The sequence below is a fragment of the Cyanistes caeruleus genome, chromosome 8, assembly GCF_971803275.1.
Source record: "Cyanistes caeruleus chromosome 8, bCyaCae1.hap1.1, whole genome shotgun sequence".
In the NCBI taxonomy this organism is placed as follows: domain Eukaryota; kingdom Metazoa; phylum Chordata; class Aves; order Passeriformes; family Paridae; genus Cyanistes; species Cyanistes caeruleus.
In genome coordinates this window covers 5338532-5362605 of record NC_141708.1, presented here as the reverse complement: position 1 = coordinate 5362605, position 24074 = coordinate 5338532, and the positions used below count along the sequence as shown (strand labels likewise).

The 24074-nt window shown below is 39.1% G+C and overlaps 1 protein-coding gene across 1 annotated transcript in view; it reads left to right on the top strand.

Moving 5' to 3' along the window:
• The window catches only part of INPP5F (inositol polyphosphate-5-phosphatase F), a 38589-nt gene that overhangs the window by 2438 nt on the left and 12077 nt on the right, over positions 1 to 24074 (top strand). Inside the window, exons 2-10 of the mRNA XM_086899600.1 lie at positions 10214 to 10294; positions 16824 to 16960; positions 17613 to 17741; positions 18322 to 18489; positions 18781 to 18837; positions 20072 to 20270; positions 22012 to 22191; positions 22575 to 22642; positions 23074 to 23198. Of these exons, the coding sequence (XP_086755726.1) occupies positions 10214 to 10294; positions 16824 to 16960; positions 17613 to 17741; positions 18322 to 18489; positions 18781 to 18837; positions 20072 to 20270; positions 22012 to 22191; positions 22575 to 22642; positions 23074 to 23198 (1144 nt within the window). The remainder of the gene's footprint in view (positions 1 to 10213; positions 10295 to 16823; positions 16961 to 17612; positions 17742 to 18321; positions 18490 to 18780; positions 18838 to 20071; positions 20271 to 22011; positions 22192 to 22574; positions 22643 to 23073; positions 23199 to 24074) is intronic.

Sequence of the window (24074 nt, the reverse complement as noted above, 5' to 3'; positions counted from 1 at the left end):
TGTTAAAAGAAACAACAAAGTCATAACTTGTGTTCATTGACATGTTTAATAATCTGTCAAAAGACTGAGGTCTAGCTTTGTGTCTCTGCTTGGTTTTGGAGGCCTTGGCTTTAAAAATTTTGTCTCAGAGGCTCCTCTGAATTAATCTTTGCACATTCATGGGTTGAAATAGATAATACTGATAAACTTTACAAATCATTACTTGATAGGGTAGGTCCAAACCTAAAGAGCTGATGCTAAGCTTTAAAGTACTCTCCTCCCTCAACTATTAAGGCATGTTCAGAAATTTGCTAATGTTGAGAGCTGTGTTTCTGACCTCTTTGAATCATTGAGATAACAGCTTGAATTTAAACAAAAAGGCAAATAATCTTGGTAAATATTTGCCATAAGCAAAGTCTGAGGTTGGCCCTCATTTGAAGGATGTCAGCCTGTGTTTACAAGATGTTTCTGGATTTTTTTTTTATTCTCTAAAGTGAAAGCACTAATGAGTCACCTGCAGGAAATCCATGAATCACTTTGGCATCATACATTTATTTTTTTTAAAAAAGAATTTGGCTGTCAAGAGTGTACTTTTTTCAGCGTAGTGAAAAAACATGTGCTGTTCAACCATGCCTTAAATGCCTTACATCAGTTCTTGGTCAGGATTTTACTGTTGGATTACTCTGTTTATGCTCTGTGTGGCCGCTCCTGACTGGTAGTTCTACACAGATTACAAATAATCTTTTATTGATGATGTTTGTCTAAATTATGTGTTTATATTTGCCTATGTATACATACATATGTATGTGTGTGTAAAGGATAAAAAGTGTTGAAGGCACTGAATTCTTCTCACCTTGTTTTTAGCAGTGGAAAAAGGAATGAGACTGTTATGGTGTGAAGGCTTCTATTATCATTGTGTGGCCTTGATAATACTCCAGGCAGTAATGTCAAATAAAATTGGGAACAACTTCTACTAGAACTATTTATTGTAATTATGCTGATTCCCACCGCTCTGGAAGAAAAAAACTACCAAATATTTTGAGGGGTTCACAGATTAGAACTGTAAACTAGAGGCAGATGAGCATTTGTTTGTTTCAGACAAACACTTTAGGAATTTATTGTTACAGTATTCATTTTCGTCTGTTGGAACTGGTTGTGAGTCAGCAACTAAAGCAATGCACTTTAAATACTTCTAGTGAGGGATGTGTTACCAAACAGTATTTTCAGAGAAGCAGGGGACATATTTCAGGTTAGGTGTCTTAGTCTGATAGTGTGAAATCATCTCTGAATCACAAATCATAAGACCATCTAATATTCCAGCTGTGTGTGCTTGCCTTACTCCTCAAAGACCTTGCAGGAGTCGTGTAGAAATGACTTGTCAGAATTCCTGAGCTGTTTTTCATGGCTGTAGCCTGGAGGAGGAAGAGCAGTTCCTTTGCAGGAAGTCTGGAAGTGCTCAGGTGAAGGCTTTGAGCTAATGAATGGTGTAAGGAGTGATGCCACTGCTACCAAAACATGTATTGCTAAGTTTAAGCCCACAGAGCAGTCCTAGACGTGGCTCTGAGGGGTGACAGCCTGAGTGTGAAGTCATGCTCCTGGATTATTTCATACAGAATTGCCTTACTGAATTTCAGTAGTATGTCTCAGAATCTGCCTAGCTATTCTGGGAAATGAGTTCCACAGGAGGCTGGAACTTTAAAAAAAATTATCTCCGTATTTCCAGTTACTTCATAAGGAACCTCAAGCTGTTTTTTGACACCCTTTTAGCTGCAGTGGGTACTGCACTCTTTCTCACCCTTGCTTGCTCATTCTGTTCCCTCTTTTCCCTCCTCTTTCTTGGTTGTCAGCACCACGTACTTGTGGCGTATGTGACAAACCAGATGTCAGAACTGATCTGCAGCCCAGCGAGAACGTAGGCTGAAAAAGTCTTCAGCACTTGGGTCCCTGTTGCTGCTTTTTCCTTCTTGTGGAAGAGAACAGAGGGGACCAGGGGAGTGGGCTGGTCTGCTCTATATCCTTAATCTGATTAAATATTGCATACATTAGTCACTTTTGTAGTTTCTGACTCTGAAGTGAGATCTTCTTATATATTTATCAGAGAGAAATTATTTTCTACTTTTTATAAGTAAGATCTACTTTGTAATTCCATCCATGGTTCTTTTTACAGAGCATAGTAAACCTAAAACTGAGACTTAAGTGGGTTGGTAGTGTGTTAAAGCCTAGCCTGGTGAGAATTAAATAAACCTTGTTGTGAGGTGTTTCTTTACTTTCCTGTTGAGTCTTAGCAGGTGATGAGTTGAATATGACAAGGGTGTTCCTCTCTCTTTTTTTTTTCTCCTTCTATGAAGAGGTCTGAAAATGCCAAGCTTGTCCCAACTCAGATGTGTCTTGGAATTCCTGTCCATGCCAAAGTGACCTGAGCTTTTAAATATATTAAAAACTCCTAATGCTTCATATCTTGATATTCTGGTGTTGCTAGGTTGTTTGGGTTTTTTAAATTTTATTTTTTCCTTCCCTCAGAATTAAAATTAATCTAATTCAAGTGGATTTCTGTGGCTTGTATTTTGCTGGCAGAGGTGACTCATCTTTGATCTCACAAATTAGTATTAACTAAATATTGAATAGAAAATTGCAGACTAACTGCAGCTAAAATATTTAGAGCAGTAGACACTGATTTCAATTAAGAAAAGTCTGCAACCAAGGGTTTGTGTTTTTTTCATCTGAGAACACTGCTCTTCTTGTTAGGTTGTTTCACAGTTTATGGTGTGGGTAATATTTCAGCTGTATGTATAAGGAAACATTAAAACTTTTGTGATTTTAAGTTTGAAATTCTGAACTGCAGGACAAGGCAGCCACTTGTTTGATATGCTGCATGTGTTCTTTCAAAACAACTGTTGTAGATCGATTGGAATGGGATAGAAAATAAAGTATGGGAGTGGATTATCAAGAAGAGGAGAAATTATTGGTTGTACATCTAGAGGAAGAATTTGGAAATAGTACAGAAGCTGTTTTTTGTTAAAGCTTGGCTTTAGTAGACAGGAATATTAATACTTAATCATCAGTTGTATTTTCTTGCTCCAAACCTTTTCCCCAATAAAAACTGGGAGAGGACCTTTTTCCTGAAAAGCTGAACCCAAATGAATGAAATAGCACTTGAACACTGAGGTTTTCCTTTTAAGGCAGAAATCTTATTTGAATGGAGCCCTGGGGCAGTGTTTGCCGAGTCTCTGAGAAACTGAAAGCAAGGCCCTTGAACATGCTTTGAACTGGAAAACAGAATTCTGAGCCAAATTTAAGTGACCTTGCCCAAGAGGTAGATGCAAGATGTAAATGGCAAATATGCTAGTCTGTCATTAATTGCTATCTTTCAGTTTTTTTCCTTGTCTGTTTCTCAGTTAAGGAAAACCAGCAACTTTTGCACATGGGTGATGGTTAAGTTTTTTCCTATATTTGCATGCCTTCCAGTAACATTTAAATAATATGTTGTCCACTGCTTGTTATCTGAGTAGTCATATTGTCCCCATCAGTTAAAAAATTTTTAAAAATTTAAAAAAATAAAGGGAGGTATGGGGGTGGCAGGGAGTGGCTTGAAATCCTCTGTTCCTGAAACACATGCCAAATTTTTGAGTAGAACTCCCTTACTTAGTGTTGGAAATGGTTGTTCCAAATCCATAACTCTTCCTGTGCTTTGAGACTGATCAGTTGGACAATCAGAGAGGAAAGTTAATTCTGGCATCAGAAGAACCAGGTGACAGGGAGGGAAAACTTTACCTTGCTTAGACTTGGCTCACACTAATTCTCTCATGGCTCTTAAGAAGCATTAGCATAAGTCAGCTTGGTGATTAGTAAAACAAACTAATTTCCATAATTGTGAAACCTTTCTGCTCAGTTAATGTTTATATTTTAATTTTTTTGAGGATGGAATAGCTTTCTTGTGTTCTGCTTTTGGTATAGCTGTAGCTGAGCAAACTTTTAATAGAGAATCTTCAGAATGAGCGAACATAGTGTTTAAGCTGTCAGTTTTGCAAGTAGGTTTGAATAAAATCTTTCTCCTGCCTGATTGATAGCTTCCTTCTTGTAGAGTAAATAGGATTAAAAAAAAAAATGCAGACAACCTACTGCTTTCTTAGCTTTAAGGGTATATCCTCAAACAACTTGAGCTTTGTTGAAATACCAGCTAAGAATGGGAATGAATGTGTGTTGGTGTGGAATAATATTAATTAGTGCAGAGCTGTTGCTTTTGGAAGAATAAAAGATTTTTTCCTTTTCTGTTTTACTTCTGAGGAAATGTGTTTGCTAACAGAGTTAGCAATGTGATGAATAAAGGGAAGCTCTAAAGTTGGGGAAAAAAAAGAAGCCAAACCAACCAAGCAAAAAACCAACCCTCTGAGCTTCAGTGGCTTGGCACTGATTTGCATTTTAAGAGTCCCTGCTGGGTGGTTTTCTGAATGGTATTTACAGGTTTGTGGAAGGGATGTGAGGAGTTGATTCTCGTTTCAAATGGTTGAAATGCACATAGCAATTTGTTGCATTTATTTAGCCACCTACATAGGTGGTGTCTAAAGTGGGCTGCACACACCTTGTGGGTGCTCAAGGCAGTCCATTTGGCATGTTGGAAGAAAATATTTCGTACCATTAATACAGATAAATGCTGTTTTAAAGGAGTATTTATTCATCTGCTAAAAACCTTTTACCTTTGTACATTTTATAATACATGCAATATAAATTATTTACGTGTTCTACTGGACTAATAAATAAATATAAATGTTTGGGATATGTGCTAATTTTGTTTTTCTTGGTGTGGTGTTTGGTGACAAAGTTTGGAGGCCACTGATGCGCAGGGTCAGACTCTGTTTGGAGCAAACACTGGTAACAGCAGTTGGTTTCCACTTCTAGTACAGGGCTTCCTTGTGCAATTCCATGTAACATTGGACACTCTCCAGACAACTGAACATTTCCCGTATGTTTTCCAGTTTCCCAAGCAATGCCTGGTGACTCAAGGGGTTTTCTGACTGCACCAGAATACAAAGAAGTATTTCTTTATCAAGATGAGTAGTAGGGATTCATTTTTGTTAGGTGCTTTCTCTGGGGCTTGCATCCTGCTTTGGCAGCAGCACTAAAAAAGTCTATTTTTGTATTTTCTCATCCTCACTGCTTTAAATCTGTCACTAAATTGTACTTGGCCTGTTTGTTTTCATCTCTTTTAATGCTGAGATATTGAAGGGAAGTATCCCAATAAAGCAGGTGTTTAGCTAAAGGAATAACTTGTTTAAAGTATAGAGGAGAACATGCAAGTAAATAAAAGTTAACACTTCACAACAATTAAGAGCTTGTAATACTGAATGTCTTAATGCTCCATCTTTCTGCAAGTAGCTTAAACACAGTTTTAGAAATCTGTGTTGAAAGGAAAACTTAAGTAGCCTAAGTTTTATTTGCATAAGTAGTATTTTATTTCCTCCAAGAGAAAGAAGTGCAACTTTCTATTCTTTAATCTTCCCAGTTAATTTGTGATCTTTTAATCCTGGCTAAAATTCCAGAACACTATTCAAAGGTGAACTGGAACTTGGAAGCAGACTTTCTTTTGAAAAGCCACAGGAAGTCAAAAAGGTCAAGTAATGCTAATAATAAAGACTTGCAGTTGTTTTTGATCTAAAGCAGACACAATTTAAAGAAAAAAAACCCCTTGAAATCTATTTTTAAAATAGTTTTGAAGCTTCTTCCTGAAAATTATCACTTCTGGTGTTAAAATTTACATTAGCAGAGCTAATGAGTCATTCTGCTTTTATTTTTTTTATATCAATATCTATGGCTCGTGTTGAATGGTGAAAATGATGGAGAATTAGTGCTCTGTCAGACTCACCTCCAGCCATTCTGTGTTGAACAGGTGGTTTGTTTTCTTATCATAGTTTGTGCCTGACCTTGGATTAACTCAGCTGGTGGTAGAAAGAGCCAGAAAGCAGTTTTGGGTTTTGATGCTCTTCCAAGTTGCTTTGGTATCACCTTTATCAGGGTTATGTTTGTGTAAACACAAAGAACTAAAGAGACTTTATCTGGTGTTGCACGGCTCTGCATCGCTGCTGGTGAGCTCTGAGGGTGGTGGTGGTGGAAGTCAATCACATCAAAGCTGGTTTTGTTCTGAATTTGTGACTGAAGTTCTGTTGTGCTGCAACTGAATGCTGATGCAATCATTGTGAATGGTAAATGCATCGCAGTGGTCATTAATCTCTGACAGGAATCAGCAAAAAACCCCAACGTTTGTTTCAGTAGCTTGAATTTATTTAGTAGGATAAGGGAAGGAATGAGCAATTTGGTACTTCAGGATGGAAGCTTGGTGAGCAGGTGCATACATCAGTGTTAAGGCCTGTCAAACACTGGCAGTTCTCTCAAATTCAAACACATTGAGGACAGCAGAGAATTCCTCAGCTCAGGGGAAATCTTCCCTGGGACTCATCTCACTGCTCACAGTGATTCTGGCCACAGCTTCTGACTCTCTGCAGTGACTGTTTTGACACTGCTCTTTTATCATCAGCACAATACTGTAAGAAGTCTGTTTCAACATCATTGTGTTGCAGTTTAAAGTTGATATGTCTTTATTCCTGGCTCTCTAAGGTTCAAAAGAGGACCAGTATGACATTTATAGGAAGACAAGTTTGTGTGAGGAAGCAAGAGTAACTATTGATAAATTTTATTGCACATTATAGCTCAGAACATTGTTTTGGCTGTAAGGAAAGTCCAGAATTTCCTTTGATAGAGCCTTATGGTGGTTAATTCTTACTGATAGGCATTTCTTTAAAAAACTAAAAATGAATCCAACTTGTCATGAGTTCTTTCAGCATTCAGCAGTCAGAAATGTGGCCAGGTCTCTTGTATGCTATCTGAAAACTTCTGAGGATTTTCAGTTTTGTTTTTTATGGTTATTTTCTTTTTGTCTTTAAAAGGATGTGGATACTTTCTGTAGCATGTATCACTGTCTACCATCTTAGGCTGCCTCTTAAATTCTGTAAAATATAATACAGTTAAATACTTACATCCTGCAGGCTTGCAGTTAACATTCTTGGATCTCTGAATCTTTGCTTATGTAATGATTTTAAATATAGAGTGGTTATAATTTTCAGAGATACAAGATAGTGACTGGAGAGTGCTGCTGCCAGTTTTACCAAATGGCTGCAAGGGAACAGTCTTGATCAATTTTAGTGTTAGACAAAAGTTGGAGACAGATTCTTCCTATACAGTGTAAATAAGAGTGCACTCAGCATGAAAGCCCATTTTTGGAGATGGGTGGGGAAATTATACTTAAACCTTTATTTTGTTTGGTTCATCCATGTCTTATTTCCAGAATGCACTCATCAGGAACAAGAGGTTCATATTGGTATTTGCTGCAGTGATATTTATCCAGCATGATTGGGTGTTGGCTCTGAGCTATGGTTGTCACACAGAATACTGAATTCTAACCAACAAAAAAGTTCTAATCAGGTTGGAACCAGATATGTTTTATTTAGTTAAAAAAGCTGGCCTGGTTCTCTGCTGTCATACATAATTTCCTATAGAAAGTTCTCTAGAAACAGTGTAAGAAAAACAAATTTGGTGATGCTGTCACCAAAAGGAAGTCAGTGTGATTCTACAATTGGTGGTTTTTTACAGCCTACAAGCATTTCTCCTGTAAGGCTTCTTTGCATCTAGGTTTTCTTGGACACTGAAAAAAACCATGGTAATCCCCTTACATATTGCTAAATATGTCTTTTTTTTTCCTCCTATGTCCTGTCTTCCCCATGGAGAATTTTTTTTCAAGCAGTCAGCCTTTACCATTAGTAGTTTGATAATCACTTATCTAAGAGCCAGTGCTGCCCAGCTGGTGGATCCCTATTTTCTGCCTTTAAACTCTGAAGGTGGAATATACATTTGGTTATGAATATATTTTCTTCTCCAAAGCTTGTCTGTACTTAAAGTTTAGAGCCATTTCTCATTGTGTCTCTGCTGCTGGGCTAGTAGGTTTCCTGTAGAAGGCTTGGGTTGTCTGGTGTTGCCTCTGTCAGAGGAACCCACAAGAGTAATAGAACATCTATTTAAGATCCACTTGCCTCTGCAGTCCCTATCACCAGTTTTCTTATGTCCTTTTACAGGCAGGTCTAAAATGTTGTTTCCTTATTCTTCTAATTAAAACAAAATCTTGGTTTTTTTGGTTTTTAATCCCTTGTAAACTCCTAGAGGAAAGCTGTGGATAGCAAGTGAGGTTTTCTTGCTAATATCTTGTTACAGCTGGAAATCAGAGTTTTAGAAAGACAGAATGTCTTCTAGATTACTAGGCTTATGGTAAACCTTCACTGATTTGATTTTTAAATTCCTCATGTGCCTGGCTTTGTTTGCTGCTCGGTATCTCTGGCTGGCTTTTAGCTATCATGGTGGAAATATGAATTGAAAGCTGATTACAAAGATAGCAATGAGTAGATGAAGTGTGAGACAATGCAGCTCCAGAAGAGCCTCCGGGTGAAGGCAAAGCTGGGATTGTGTGGGTGAGCTGGGGAAGAAGGTGGAAGCTTTGGGAGTGAGGAAGGCTCCTGCATTCCTCTTTGCTGATAGTGCAGATTTCCCACTCAGCACAGAGATACTCCTGTGTGTTGTTTGGAGTGAAACCGAGCTCAGGCTGTTCCAGAACTTGTTTTGTATGAGCACAAATCTGTCAGGAGGATACAAGGTGTGCTCAGGTACTTCAGCAGGGATCGAGGGCACATCAAACCATTCATTCTGTCATACCCACTGGGCATCACTGATTTCCTGATGCTCAGCTGTGTTAGTCTCCTTAACAAGTTCATTTTATTCTGGCATGATTCACACGAGGTTCTGTGCAGTTCAAGTCACTGTCTGGAGAAAGGAAGAAGCAGGAATTTGGCCCAGTGTGGTTACACACAGTAATTGCAGCCCTGCATGCTGCTGCAAGCATTGCTTTAAATTCTGCTACTGTGGGCTTTTAGTTCTTGCTTGTTTGTGTCCAGGCACCTGTGATCCATCCCATTTAATGAGTTCATTCCAGATATACCCTGAATGCAGCCCTTTCTATTGTAGCTCTTGGAAATGCTTGTATTTAATGAGGAAAATAGCTGAATCTAGTACTATTAAATGTTATGCTGGAAGCTGGGAAAGCAGTGTGTGTTCTTGGAATATCAAGGCCTCAATTACAAATGTTTCAAGGAGGATTCAGTGTTTTAAGAAGAGTGTGTAAAAAAATAAAAATGAAATCATACTACCAGTTGTCACCTTCAGATCTCAGATTTACAAGAAGAAACAAAGGTATTGTAGATGAAGTGTTTATGTAGATGATTTGTACTCTTTTGTGAGTTTGTTCTTTCAAATGTTCTTCTACTTACACCAACAGCTAAGATACTCAGTTTTTCTGGATGTTAAAACTGGAGAAGCTCTTTTACCTTGGAACAAGTGTGTTTTGGTAAATAACACACAAGTTTGTCCTTCAAGATATAGAAAAACCTTTTCTCCTTTGAGATTTTTCTCTCCTGAACAGATACTTGCTTTTAAGTATGTGTTTTCACTTTAAAGATTTGAATTTGGAATTTCATTCTTTCCCCCACTCTCAAATCCTTGAACAGATACTGCACCACAGTTAGAAACTCATTTTCTTCCTGCTTTCTCTTCTACTTCCTATGAGGTTCACTGGAACTTGCTAAGAGTAGGAGAACTAGAAACATAAAAACTTTGTGTGCTGTGATATTCCATGTAGTTGTGGAGGGTGTTTGAACAAAAGAGGAAGTGTCTGTGTGTGCATGTTTATAGAAAGAGGATGTGAAAGTAATAGTAATTGGATACAAATGGGAGGGAGCTGGGGGTGAAGGTCAACATCTGCTGGGTTTTGAAGCTGTGTTATTAACTCAGTGACTTCTATTCAGTTTCACTACAGCCATGTAAAATTTTGCTTATGTTAAAAATACCAGTGGATATGAGAAGAATTAAGCCTCCATTAAATTCAGTTACTTCTGCCTAAAGCTACTTTTTCCCCCCTCAAAAATTTGGAAAATATCTGTGGTAGGGCGTTATGTTGGAAATGTAGTCATTTTTTCATAGCTACTTGGTAGCAAGCAAAAATGGACACGTGTGTCATCTTATTGCTGAAATTATTATACATTTACTACTCTCTAGGGTGGGGAAAGTGAAGAGGGTGACTATCACTGGGTCCTGTCCTGTTTTGTTTACTGTTTAAAAACAGGAGCTTTGTTCTTTTCTGCAGCCACTGATCTTCTTTTGGCTTGGAATCCCATTTGTCTGGGCCTGGTAGAGGGAGTCATTGGTAAAGTCCAGCTTCATACAGGTATGTGCTTTGTTCTCTTCTGATGGGTTTTTTATTTGTTTGCTGCTGAACCTCTGTGATATTGCAAATAATGCTGCATAGCTCCAATGGAACGATGTAGTGTTCCTTGCTGTGGAGGAGCACTCCCCAAATGGACTTGTCCAGGTGATTATTTTGTAGCTGCACATTCAAATTCTCTCTGCTCTCCAGTGTATGTATTGTGATTTGGCACTGCCTTGTAAAAATAGAGAGCTGCATTCACAAATAGTAGAAACTTGTATTTGATGTTCTGGCTGAATCTCAGTGTGAGGTTTATAAAATTCTGAAATCTTTTGGAGTAATCCTTTCAAGGAGATTCCTGTTGTTCTCCTATGGTACAGTGCAAAAACTAATAAAGGAGGCTTTCATGAAAGTATAGGGCCTGAATTCTCAATGCTATATGAACACTTGAAAGAACAATTGCTGCCTTGGTAGAGGAATATTTGAAAGCAAAAGGAACACTTAAGCTTGCTAGCAGTTAAATGACAGAGCTATAAAATCCAAGCAGGTGTAGAATTCACTGTTATTTTAATGATAAGCTTGTCTCTAACTGATAGTAGTAATGTTTTCCTGTAAAATAAACTCAGTACTCCTTTTACTTTATCAGCTGAGACTTCCTGTAGCCAAAAGAAGTATTTATTTTGATATATACCAGCTTTGTCCAGAAAGATTCCTCTGCCAATAGAGCTCTGTCTATTTACTGGCAGTAGGAAAGGTGGCCATAAACCCTTGCTGGGTGCCATTCTTTTTGTGAGTGCCTACACCCTGCATTTAAAGTACTGCCTGGCAATATGATCAATACAGGTAAAGTTTCAAGTGTGTTCCAGGAGGGTGGGATGGATTAAGTGCTGAAATGGATCAGATGTTTGTGGTCCCTTGAATAGAAACAGATTGCTCAGGGTGGCAATAATGGGAGAACAGGGGCTGGGATACCCTGGCATTAGAGTAGGGCAGATAAGTCCTAGGAATTATTGTGGCTCTGTAGGTACTGTGACCCTTGGTCCTTTTTTTGGGAGTAATAGTTCAGAGCCCACCTCTCCATGAAGTTCATGGTCATGTCCTTCTTTTAGTTGCATCACTTCATCTTCTTTGAATTCACCTGATATTTTTGTCTGTGCTTATTCTCCAGATTTATTCAGCCACCCTTTTTCAGATCTGGTGATATGAAGTGTTTCATTCTCTGACAGCTCACTTTCTCTTTTCATCCGGGCTGTCTGTGCTGGTCAGCACGTGCTGTCCATGATGAATGATGGCTAAACTCCAGTAATGACCTTTTTCTGCTGTGGGAAAATGCTCAGTGACTGGTTTTGACACATGTTTTTGTGTTTGTGTGGGGTGTGGTGTTTTGTTTTAAAACCAGGCCCTTGAGTACACAAAAGCCTTCCCCCCCTTCTCCCTGGGGAGTCTTCTTCTAAAAGCCTTTGAAAGGGGAGACCTCAAATGCTTTCTGGAAGGTTTTTTAGTGTGTTGTAGCAACTGAAGATCATTGCATGTGTGTTTATTGTGAGCTGCTTCCTCTGCTTATGAAATCCGAGTTGAAACTTTCCCCAGAGTGTGACACTTCAACAGGTGTCAGCTTGCTCTTGTCAGGTAAATTAAGATTATCAGGTAATAAGCCTGATATCTCTTCTTTCCATGTGTCCTATAGAGCTACTGAATCAATTAAGCTCATCCAGGCATTCCACTCAGTTGTTGCTTAGGTCACTGGAAGTGTTTCCTTTTGTCTCTGCCTTGTTCAGATGACACCATCACAAACTGTTCATCCTTTCTTTTTGTTGTAGATATTCTGGTATTTAGTGATGCAACTATCCTAGAAATGGGGTTTTGTTTTCTACTATTAAATGTCTGAAGAAAGATGGCCTCCTATTTATCCTTACTTTTCTTTTGAGAACTCCTTGGATTTGCTGTCATTTCCTGATGAGTGTCATCCATCAGGCTTGGGCTGACTGAGGTGTCTTACATAGGTTTCCTCAAACCTGCTATTTTCACTTGATCCTTGATTCACTTGAACTCCTACTTGATCATATTCAAAGGTGGCTTGATGTTATCCTCAGGTTGAATCATCTAGCAGTCTGTAACAGTAACCTGTCTTCATTACTTATTCTTGTATCAATCTTTGTCACCTGGAAACTTTATCAGCAGAAGTTGTATAAATATTTAACATTGCTGGACCATTCTGTCCAGGCTCAGCAGGAGAACTGTGCTGCAGGAGCTGGGTGAAATGCCTGACCTGCAGCAGGAGGACTTGCTGCTCTGATTTCTTCTCCCCTGCCCCTGGGGTATGAGAATCAGAGAACTTAATTTGAAGCTCATTTGGTGAATTTGTCCTGCTCAGAGCCTTGTTACCAGCTATTGTTGAAAAGGGATTTTTAAAATCTTTAGCACACACAAGTGCTGGAAATTTCAAATGTTTTTTTAAGTATTAGAGTTGCTACCAGGGTGCTCTAGAGCTATCACAAAGCCTGTATGCACTCAAATGTCTTGGACATAGATCCTCATATGTTCTTGAAAGATTTGCTTATTGCAAGAATTCTGGAATTGTCTAAGATGACCTTGAAATGTCCCTGTAATCAGTCATGGACTGTCTGTAATTTAGCATTGGAATGCCTTTGCCAATGAGCCGTAACTAGGGATGGGTTTTAATTTACTCTTAATCTTGCTGGTTTTATTGCTTGCCTCATGCAGGAGAATTTGTAGGGTAGGAAAGCTGCTGTGACAGGGAAGCCATCTCATAGAAACCAGCTAGCCAATATTACATGGTTTATTTTTTAATTCTTCAAGGAATTTTTGACATGAGGGGGCCATTTGCACCTCTGAACATAACCATACACTCACATTCGAGATTCAAATCTATTTAAAGCAATATTTTGTTCTTCCCCAAAGTGAATTTTCTTAAACATGCAGATACTTTATTTTTTTTGTGTGTGTGGGGAACTCCAACCCAAACAATAAAACATTGGTTGACTATCAGAGTGTAAGAATATAATTGCTATCCATTTTCTGGCCCATCCCAAAACAACTTACGAGAAAATGCAGAATAACAATGGGAGTAAAAGGAAAGGGGTTTAGGTATCATGGATGTGTTACTACGAGAGATGACTGCATGTTTTCTTGGTAAGATGCACAATTAAGATTCTCTTTGCATAATCTTCCCATACAGAAACAAACACATCTCTTGCATAAACCATCTCCTTTATAGAATTCAATTTTGTTGTCCAGTATATCTGACTATAACCAAAGCTGGATTTCTTAACCAGTTCCAGCAACTGCCACTTAACACAATCATTTCTACCATGGGTTCTTCTGTTTCTTGGTCAAAGCACACCCCTGTGCCCTGGATTCATTTGGAGTGCTGGTTAATTAAGACCCAGGTTAAATGCTGCTGGCAAAATTCCACAGACTCTGTAAACAGGAGGGAAATGAAAGGAAGTTCTTCCTTCCTTACCCCCAGCCTTTTTTTTGTTAGCATGCCTCTGAATCTTGTTAGGAACTACAGCATCTGAAGTCTCTTCATTGAGATGTAACTGAATTTCATACAGTCAACAACCCAAAGCATTCTTTTTGCATGCAGCTAACTTTCAAATTATTCAACTAACAAAAAGTATGAAATTGGTAGCGTAGAATTTCTTGGCTAAAATCAAAATACTTGCAGAAAGCAGCATTTGTACAGTTTACATGTACAGTTTATGAAAAGTTACTGCTAAAGCATTTGGGGGAAAGTAAATGCTAGATTGTTGGGGAAGTGTTAGAGAAAAACAGCAGTGTTGTGCTGACAGTGTTGAAACAACAAAGGAGTAAATTTCCATTTTAGTGAGGAATGAGAGGTAAAAGCTTCCCTTGGATGCAGTACTTCAGACTAGTTGTTGCCATCTGCTCTGCCATAGTTCATAAAACACTAAAAATGAACATTATATCCTGAGAGATGTCTTGAAACGTGCACTTTTCTGGAGTGGCATCCAGCTGTCCTGTTCTGCAGTGCACACCATGCCTCACATTTTGAGCAGGCAATAACTAATCTGTGGAACTGCTTTTTTCCTTCTGACTGCAGAAGCAAGTTCTCTGTATTTAGGGATTCAGTTATTTAGATATTGCTGGCTATTATAATATGCTGCTTTTATGGCTATTGTTGGAGCTTTTACTTCAGGGCATACTTTAGCTGCATAATTACTTCCTGACTGTTTTCTTTTGATCTGCTGGGCAATTCCTGTTTTCTTTCAATGTTCTGTGGCTCTGGCTATAATACAAAGAGTTTTGCAATGTACACCAAGATGACATTTCAGTGCATTTTCAAAAATGACAAAAGGATACTCAACTCACTTGTCTGTATTAAGCTCTTAAGTTCCTGTTTCCAGCTACCAGGATTTGTTAATAAAGTTAGGGGGAAGACTGGGCAGAGATTTTTCCTTTTCCAGATTTTTACTATGTCATATCTGTTCAGAAATACCTTTACCATATCCTAATCTCCAATAGAACCCTACTGATTAATTCACTGAAGCTCTAGATGGTCACCTTTCTTAGAAGAGTCTCTGTTTTGTTGTTTGACATACAGTGGTGATCTCCTAGGAGTAAATTGTGTGGCCAACCTTCTGCAGGTGGGAATAGATGTGATTATAGGACTGCCCAGCAGGAATATCTGCCCTCTTGTGAAAGCTTGGATTGCTCTGGCTTTTCAGAGACTGCTGGCTTTGCCTACTAGAAATCAACATAGAAAGGGCAGACCTTTTCAGATGAACTGATTGGCATCTTTATGTCTTGCTGGTGGGTTTGGCAGCATTTCAATTTCTCCTTTGCAAAAGGATTTTTTTAACCTGTTCATCCGTCTTCTCATTGTTGCATAAAATGTCATTTTTCTCAGTTTCCTTTTCCCCATGGCTCTAGATGGGATGCTGGGGACAAAGGCAGGTGTTCTCCAAGGTATGTTCCCTGCACCTGCACAGAAGAGCTGCTCCAGCACCTGCTGCTCTGTGAGGATCACTAAATGGCACTTGCTGTCACTCTCCTCTCCTGATTTGGTATCCTTTGACCAGTTTTAGGAGATTGTGCTTGTCTGACAGCTTGGAGTAACCTGCTCCAGCCTCAGGGCTGACTTTTCTCCATCAGGGTGACACCTTGAGATCCCTCCTGACCCGAGGTGTCTCTGATCCTGCAGAGATTAGGATCTGCTGCAGTGTCCAGGGCAGCACAGGACTCCTTTTACAGGACCGTGTATATCAAAGAAGTGGTGCATGTCTTCATTCCCCTTCCCCTCCTGCCTCTTTGGGAGGCACCCTCTGGCTCTCACAGCATGTCTGTAGTTATGGGGATCTGAATTTTTTAAAGGCTTCTTAATACCCTACATAAACATATCTCATTTTTTAAAGGCAATAATGCAGAATCAAAGGCAGGAGTGGAGTGTCACAGCACACAGTTGTCTGTTGGCAGTGACTATTCCTGTTTAGATGAAAGAAACTGCTGGGGTTTTCTGTGTTTTTTCTTAAGCATTCAGAGGATAAAATACTGTTTAGAATTTACTGAGCAAGGAGAAAGGAGTTTGTATTTGCTATAGAGCTGCTAAATAGACTTTTCAGAAGGCTGTGTATCATATTCAGAGGCACAATACTTGACACATTCTGCCATCACAAGTGTGGGAGCGTATTTAAATCTATCACAGCAGGCTTTTTATGTTGTTATATCACCTTTTCAGTTGAACTCAGCTGGCTGCTTCTTAGCTGGGAGAAGTAGTGAGTGTGCATGTTTGTCTCTAGGACTTTCTCTGCCTTTTCCATCTCCCTTAACAGAACTTTTGCTTTTGACCCCTAAAAGCCCATCGTGCAACTCCTGCTCTAGCCAAGGGATTGAAGTCTGGGAATGTCCAGGCACCCTTCAGCAGTCAGTGGGAATGTTTGCTCTGTTTCCCTGTCTCTTTAAAGTGTGGGTGCTACAGCTGCAAGTGCTGTAGGCTGGATGTGTGCATGGAATGCACCTGCCACTGATATCTTCATTAATTTTTATCTCACGAATTTCTCCACCACTTTACACTCTTCAGGAATGATGTCATGAGCCCCTAAACACGTGTAGACTGCTTTATGGTGCAGTTCATGTTTGCTCATCAGGTTCCTTCTCTCATGAATCTTGTAATCAGGTGTTACCTGTGTCTGTCTTGTTTGCTGTTTGGTAATGACAGGAGGTACAGAGGGAAATTCTTAATTTGCTGTCTGAGCTCCAGCTGTTCTCAAATTCTGCTGCCATCAATGGGAATCTATCATCCTAGAGATTGTTAATTGCTATAGGTGAAGCAGGGTTAACTTTAATGTGAAATAGTTATGCTCCTCATGCTATTGCACACTGAATAAATACTTTAAAGTTTTTTTTCTTAGTTTTATTTTATTTTATTGCAATGCATAATAACAAAACACAACGACAACAAATCATTCACTGGATTCTTCTAGTCAAATGGTTTCTGGCACACTAATCAAAATAAATTCCTGACAAGACAAATAAAAGCATCTACTGATCTTTTTTTTCCCCCCAGATTTACCATGGTGGCTGCTTTTAATTCGTCAGAAAGCATTGATTGGCAAACTTCCAGGAGATCACGAGGTTTGCAAAATAACAAAGATTGCGGTGATTCCACTTTCTGAGACAGAACCTCAGGATCTGGAACTGGAGGTATGGCCATCCCAAGTAACTCTGACTGTCCCCCTCCTGCTTAGTGGAATAAAAGTCAAATGCCTCTTACCTCTTTTTCCTGGTATAAGCAAACATCTTAAATTTTTTATATTTTTTTAAATATTGTTTTTTGATAAAAAGTATTTTTTAAAGAGAAATCACAAGTTTTGCTGGGGAGGGAAGTTGCAACAAATTAATACCTACATTTCATAATGGTCACTGGGAATACCACACAAGAATAAGTTTTACTGTATAAGGAGAAATTGTATTTTGGAATCTTAATTCTATAATTTGGTTTGAAGGGAAATCCTTACTTAAAACGTTGCCTTTTTTTTTTTTTTCCAAAAGAGAATGGATAAAGGAAGAAAAGTAAAAATTAATAGTGCTAATTTAATTTGGGTGGGAAGCTGGGGAAGGTCTGGGTACTCAAGTCATGTCAAATTGAGGCAGATATTCTCACAATCACAGGAGAAAATGCTGTTCATAGAAGAGTGAGAATTAGGCTATAGATGGAAACTTGCATGTTCCCCCTCTATTTCAGTGTTTCCCTTGGTTTGTGGACATCAAAATCTTGCTTTTGTAGACTTTCAGTTTTCTTTGAACTTTTTAAAGAATATTTAAATGTTGTTTTAATTCAGTGTCATTATTTTAGCTTTGTAAAAAGCACCATTTTGGGATAAACAAGCCGGAGAAGATTACACAGTCCCCAGATGACACAAAATTCCTGCTGAAGACTCTTACTCAAATTAAATCTAATGTGTCTGCTCCAAATAAAAAGAAGGTAAAGTTTTCTGCTGTTTGCTTTCTTGCTCTAAAATGTTGAGTTTATAATTCAAAGGTTTTGATGGATGATCAAATGGAACACAAAGACCTTAAAAAACTGCAGAACATGGAACTATTGTCTTTGCCCAGTTTAATTTTTTTGTTTATTTAGCTGTGTCTCTCCTGTGATTTTTTTCATTTTGTAATTACATAATTTCGGCAGAATTGCTAATAGAGTTCTTTTTTACCAGGATTAACTTCTAGTGAGGTTCTAAACTAGAAATTGCTTTGCATAAGTATCTCCTATCATTTAGAATTGGACACAAAATTTGGTGTCTGGTTCCTCAGAGAATGCCATACAATCTCATCTAACTGCTTTTAACACAATAATGGCTTGGATTAGGGAGTCAAAACAATATTTATTAAAATTAGAATTATGTTTCTGTGGCTGCTGTCTCTTTTGTTTATCTCTGCTGAGAGTTCTAAGGTCCTGCTCATCACTGGGGAAGTGTTTGTCCTCCAAGGTTAGAGATGGAAAATATGTCTGGAGTCCTTTTTGCTCACAGAGAAAGACATGAGAGCCAATTTTTTTCTTTCAGATTAGAGAAAGCAAAGAGAAAGAGAGACTGGAGAAGAGATTACTGGAGGAGTTGTTCAAAATGTTCATGGATTCAGACTCCTTTTACTACAGCCTGAGCTATGACCTGACAAATTCTGTGCAGAGGCAGAGCGCGTGTGAGAAAACCAACCTTCCCCTGTGGCGAAAAGTGAGTGCTTTGTGTTTGTTTCTTCCACCTGGGGCACGAGCTGTCCAATAATGGTCATGGTCCTAACCTGGCTGGCCACATTGTACAGCAGCTGAACACCTTGTCCTGTAACCAGCTCAGGTGCAAGGGAACAAAAGCCTGCAGCAGCATGACCCGAAGTGTTTTGTTGAAAGCACTGACCTGTCTGTACAGGTGTCGTGAATAAACTGATGGACACTGCAGTCCTTCCCACAGATACTGCCAAACCTGCCTGGTCAAACTGCAAAAACTGCCCTTTTGTCTTCTAAACAGGTGGATGACAGATTCTTTTGGAACAAGCACATGATTGAAGATCTCATCAGCATTGATGTGAGTCTTATTTCTAACGTGTATTACGAGAACCATTCTTTAGTTCTTTTTAGTTGAAATGTTTGCTTAAGGCCTCGTAGGTGTTTGATTATGAACCTGCTTGGCAGACAGGTCAGGATCAGGGCTGTGCCTTCCTCCCCCAGCCAACCTCCCAGCCAGCCTGTGGTCATTGCTAAGGAGTGAACCTCAGCTGAATTAAAACATTTATTACAGTAAAGCAATGTAGAACAACTTGGTGTGATATGTTTGTGTTGGTTTCTGAAGGTAAATTGGAGTTGTATTTTTATGTGAAATGGATTATGCCTGAACAGAGCTGAACTTGATAGTAAGGAGGAGCCAGAAAAGAAATAACCTGTGAATTCCAAAGTTTCCCTGAGATAAGATTTTATCCTCCGTAGTGGAGGATAGTGTTTTGTCTCCTTGAGCACAGTAGCTGATCTGTGTAGAAACAGTTGTTCTGAACATCTGTTCAGGGGAAATAAAACATTTTCCTGGCTAATAAACACATGAAGAAGCAGCAACTCTTTCTTAAATATATGATATTCCACTATTTTAAATTAACCTTGTAGATCAAGGACTAAGCTGTTAACTTCTGTATGCCAGTTTAGGCCAAGTCTAATTTTCTTTAGGGTTGACAGCAGGCATCTTACCTTATGCCCTGCTCCTCTTCCATTGATAATGATACATAAACAAATGGTTATGGAGTCACAGCAGGGTAAACCTATGTGCTCTGTGAAAAGTTGTGTGTAATCCAGGAGTTTAATGAGTTGTATTTTCCATGTTATAAGATATAAATTGATAAGCTTGACTTAGCAGGGAATTTGGTTCTTGATTTTGTTTAAGAAATCAATGTTTTAGAGTGCTGAGCCATGAACCAGTTGTGTTCATGTTGTGTTGTAGCCCATATGAAGTTTCATCTGTTATATATTACTGAAAACAGGCTAACATCTACCTTCCTGTACAAATGTGATACAGTATGTGTTCACACAGAGGTTTTAAAACGGCTTTAAAGCAGAAACTAGATCCAAAAATTGCTTTCTTTCTTTCTCCTGATTTAAATGCCTCTGACTGAAGGAGATAAAATGCTGGTGTCTCTTTCAGAAATAAGGATATTGCAAAATTTAAAGCATGCAAAGCATGTGAAGCAACTGTTTTATAAACATGAGGAATGGCAGAAATAATTTGTAGGTAATGCTGGACCGACAGGAAAGTAAATGTTTTTTGTTTCCTTCAGAATGCTGAAGTGGACTTCTGGATTATCCCCATCATTCAAGGATTTGTGCAAATTGAAGAACTTGTAGTAAACTATAATGAATCTTCTGATGACGACAAGAGCAGTCCTGAAACCCCTCCTCAGGAATCATCCTGTGTAGATGACGTTCACCCGGCGTTCCTGGTGGCGCTGATCTCGCGCCGGAGTCGGCACAGAGCTGGTAGGGAAACACTCGGAGCTGCTGGGCTTGTTCTGAGCACTGGACAGGGATGGGAGAACTGGAGAGTGCTGAGCTGCCCAGCAGATGGCCAGCCCCTGGCAGAGTCTGCCCTGCAGCCTTCCCTGCTGGGAGGAGGGAGAGGAGGGGCTGCAGTGCCTTCAACGCTGTACAGCTGTCACTTGGGGAGCTTCACTGCCTGCTCAGGAGCACTGAGTGCATCCTTGGAGGTCACATTCCTGAGGCAGAGTTCCATTTTTGCACAGATCCCCCTGATTAGGACCTTGCTTATAGCTCTGTGCTGATGCATTTCAGTAGGCTTGGATGGGAGTTAGATTTTCAGAGGCCTTTGGGGGCTTTGGCAGCAGCTGAAGAGGCTTGAAAAGCCACGTGTGTGCATGCCTGTGTCCCAGGAGATGTTTATTAGGGGCAAGGTGTGAAATGTGACCATGCTTTCATCTTGTACCTTATTTGACTTAGAGTAGCAAGAAACAGAAATTATTCCCTGCCCCTAGGATCTCAGAAAGATTGAATCACTTTACAGCTTAATAAATCCTGTTCAAGTCCAGGCTTTTCCATCTATCTGATTTTTATGAAGACACTCTCCATCTCCTACTCCTTTCTTACACCACTGGGTTTTTAACATGTCAAAAACCCCAGAAAATAACCTGTTGAGCTTACCCTGCTTTAGGACTGCCTTTGTACCACAGCTCACTTGGATGCATTTAATTCAGTTCTGAGGAAAATGGTTTATCAGAACAACTTGGAGTAAATATTTGAGGGCTTCAGAGTAGTACCTAGTTTGCAATCTGCCATTTCCATACTAAATTGTTACACAGATACAGCAACTGAATTCTAGAAGGAAAATTTCATATTGATTCCTTCTTAGTATTAATATCACTTTGCTCATCTGATTTTCAGTCCAGAGCATAAACTGTATAGAATTTTTTCCCTGTGTGATGAAAGGCTGCTGTGACAATTTCTGTATTAAGGCCTCTATTATAGATATTTACATTCCTTTCTCTTCCATTCTGTGCAAGGCTCAGCTCAAAACTTTGGTTCAGTGCTACTTCAGGACTTGGAACTGAATTTCTATGACCTTGAATATTTTTCCAACTCTCTTACTCCTTCCCTGTCCTTTGCTACCACCTGCATCCTTTCTGAAATAATGATGTGCCCTCCTTTGAGGCGAGGATATGCAAACACATTTCTGTTTAATGAGCAGTTCAGAGTTGGGTAGGCATAAAACTGTAGTCAGAGGAGCATTATCTCTTCTTAATGTGCAGAATTAGTTATACAAGTTAGAACAAGGAGGGGGAGGCTTTTGTTTTGTGGAACAAGCAAATCCTCTTGGGCTGCTTGGGATCACTGTGGAGCCTCTGTCAGTAAAAGTGGCCTTCAGGTTCATGGAAAATACTGAGCTCTAAAGTAAAACTTTGTGCTAAATGTGACAGAACAGGAAGAAATGAGTCTTTTTAGGTGAACCAGAGGTGTTTCTGACTTTAAACTGCCCTGTCGTGTCAGCTTATGTTCTGCTGCTCATAGTCTATCAGTAAATAAACTTTATCCACATAGCCAAAATAACTTTTGAGGAATAAACTAGGATAGGAGTGACTTCTACTGTTGATGATGGATTTGGGCTAGAACTGTTGGCTTGGGTTAGCATGGTCAAAAAGAGCAACAGAAATTATTTATGTTTAAGGCAAATACTTTGATATGACTTGACCATTCTCATTCCCCCTAGGAATGCGGTATAAGCGGAGAGGTGTTGATAAAAATGGAAATGTAGCAAACTATGTTGAGACAGAGCAACTGATCCATGTCCATAATCACACCCTTTCCTACATCCAAACACGAGGCTCTGTGCCTGTTTTCTGGAGCCAAGTTGGATACAGGTATAACCCACGGCCCCGGCTGGACAAGAGTAAGTATTTGGGTGAAAAACCGAAAAATCAGGGTCCCCTGGAAGTCTTCTTTTGGAAGAGGTGTTAATGTGGATGTGGTGCATATGTAGAAGGATGAAGCAGACTTATTAAAAGTTAAATTTTTGTCCCATCTCCTCTGCACAAAAAGCAAAATGCAGCAAAATTCAAGAACATGTTTGCTTTACACTAGACTATAACAGCAATGTTGAAGCCGAGCAAATTAATGAAAGACCTTTGAAAGTAATTTTGTACAATGTATTGTTACCTTTAAGCTAAGGTATCTTGGTTTTTTTTAGAGTACAAATTTGGGCATGATTTAATACATCAAACAGGACTTACTGCTGAACAGGCTGTTTCTGTCTAACACTGCTCTGCCTTGTAGGTGAAAATGAAACCGTGCCCTGTTTTCGTGCACACTTTGAAGAACAGCTGAAAAATTACAAAAAGCAGGTGAGTGCTACATGACAGCAGTAATCTCATGAAAATGCAGAGGCTGAAGGTTAATGTTTTTAGGTTGTTTTTCTTGGTGATGTGTTATGGGTCTTTTCAGAAGCTTGTTGACAGTTGGCAAGGTTGGTAGATAAATAGCATTTTACTTCAGGTTTTTGAATATCCTTGTAAGTAACTAGTTAAACCTAGGAATAACTTATGGAAATATGTAAACCCTATTTCTGTGTACCTGTCCCATGCATTCAGGCCTTCTCTCTATTTAAATTTGTGTAGGCAGGGAGCTTATTTGTCTTGAGTACAATTTATCAAAGATTGTAACTTCAGCAAGATTGTAACAAATCTTTAACTGTTGAGCAATTTGTTATTGCATGGTGTAAATCTAAGCAAGTTGTAGGAGATGATGAGTGTTAAATAATTAAACTTTTGAACAGGTTATTATTAACTTGGTGGATCAGACAGGCAGAGAGAAGATTATTGGAGATGCTTACCTTAAACAAGTTCTTCTCTACAACAATGCAAATCTGACTTATGTTTCATTTGACTTCCATGAGCACTGGTAAGAAACCTTTTAAAAATGTCACTTTGCATCTTTTTTTTATTGGCATGAAAGGCAAGTATAAAGGAGGAGAAAACTCATTATTATTTCTACTTCTGCGTGAAACACTGTTCTTTTAAACAAGAATAGAGTTTTCCAACTAAAGCACTATAAAACTTAAAGTTTGGGTAATCAAGCACTGCTGTTTGTGGTGTTGTGTCCCTGACCTGTTAAATTTGCATTTACTTATTGGGCAAAGCTTAATTGTGACACATTTTAAGAGTTTCCTTAAACATGCCATGAATGTAAAGCTGTGGCTGACCTGCTTTTTCAAGCTATGTAGCATTTTGCTTTTAATTCTCTACTTTTGTTGTTTTTCTTGTTTCTATAAAAACATGATGGGTTTCTCCAGGACCCTGATACTGTTATTTCAATATAAGATACATGGATTTTGTCTTAATCTGGTGTGAGTAGTTGCTGTTTTCATGACTGCCCTCTGATGCTGCCATGCTCTAGAGCAGTGCTCACATGCCCAAGCATGTCATCTGTCACAGGCATGAATTTCTCCTGCTCCCCTCAAGCAGGCTGCATCAGTGTGGGGTCTAAACTGGTTTAATCTTCACTTCCAAGCTTAATCTAGGGATTGCAGCTGGCCTGGGAGAGCATTACTGGCTGACTATGGCATTAGTAGATATTGTCAGTGGGGGATGGTGGGAAGGGAAACCCCTCTCAGAACAGTATTATTGGCCTTTGAGAGTTCTCTAGGACTGTTGGCACCCTGGATTGATTTGATAAATAATCTTCTATTTAGAGGAATTTTCATTTTCCTTCGTTCACTTTTCTCCTACAAACAGCTGTACTGACCTGGGCTGTTTCTGCAGTGTGAGCAGGAGTGAA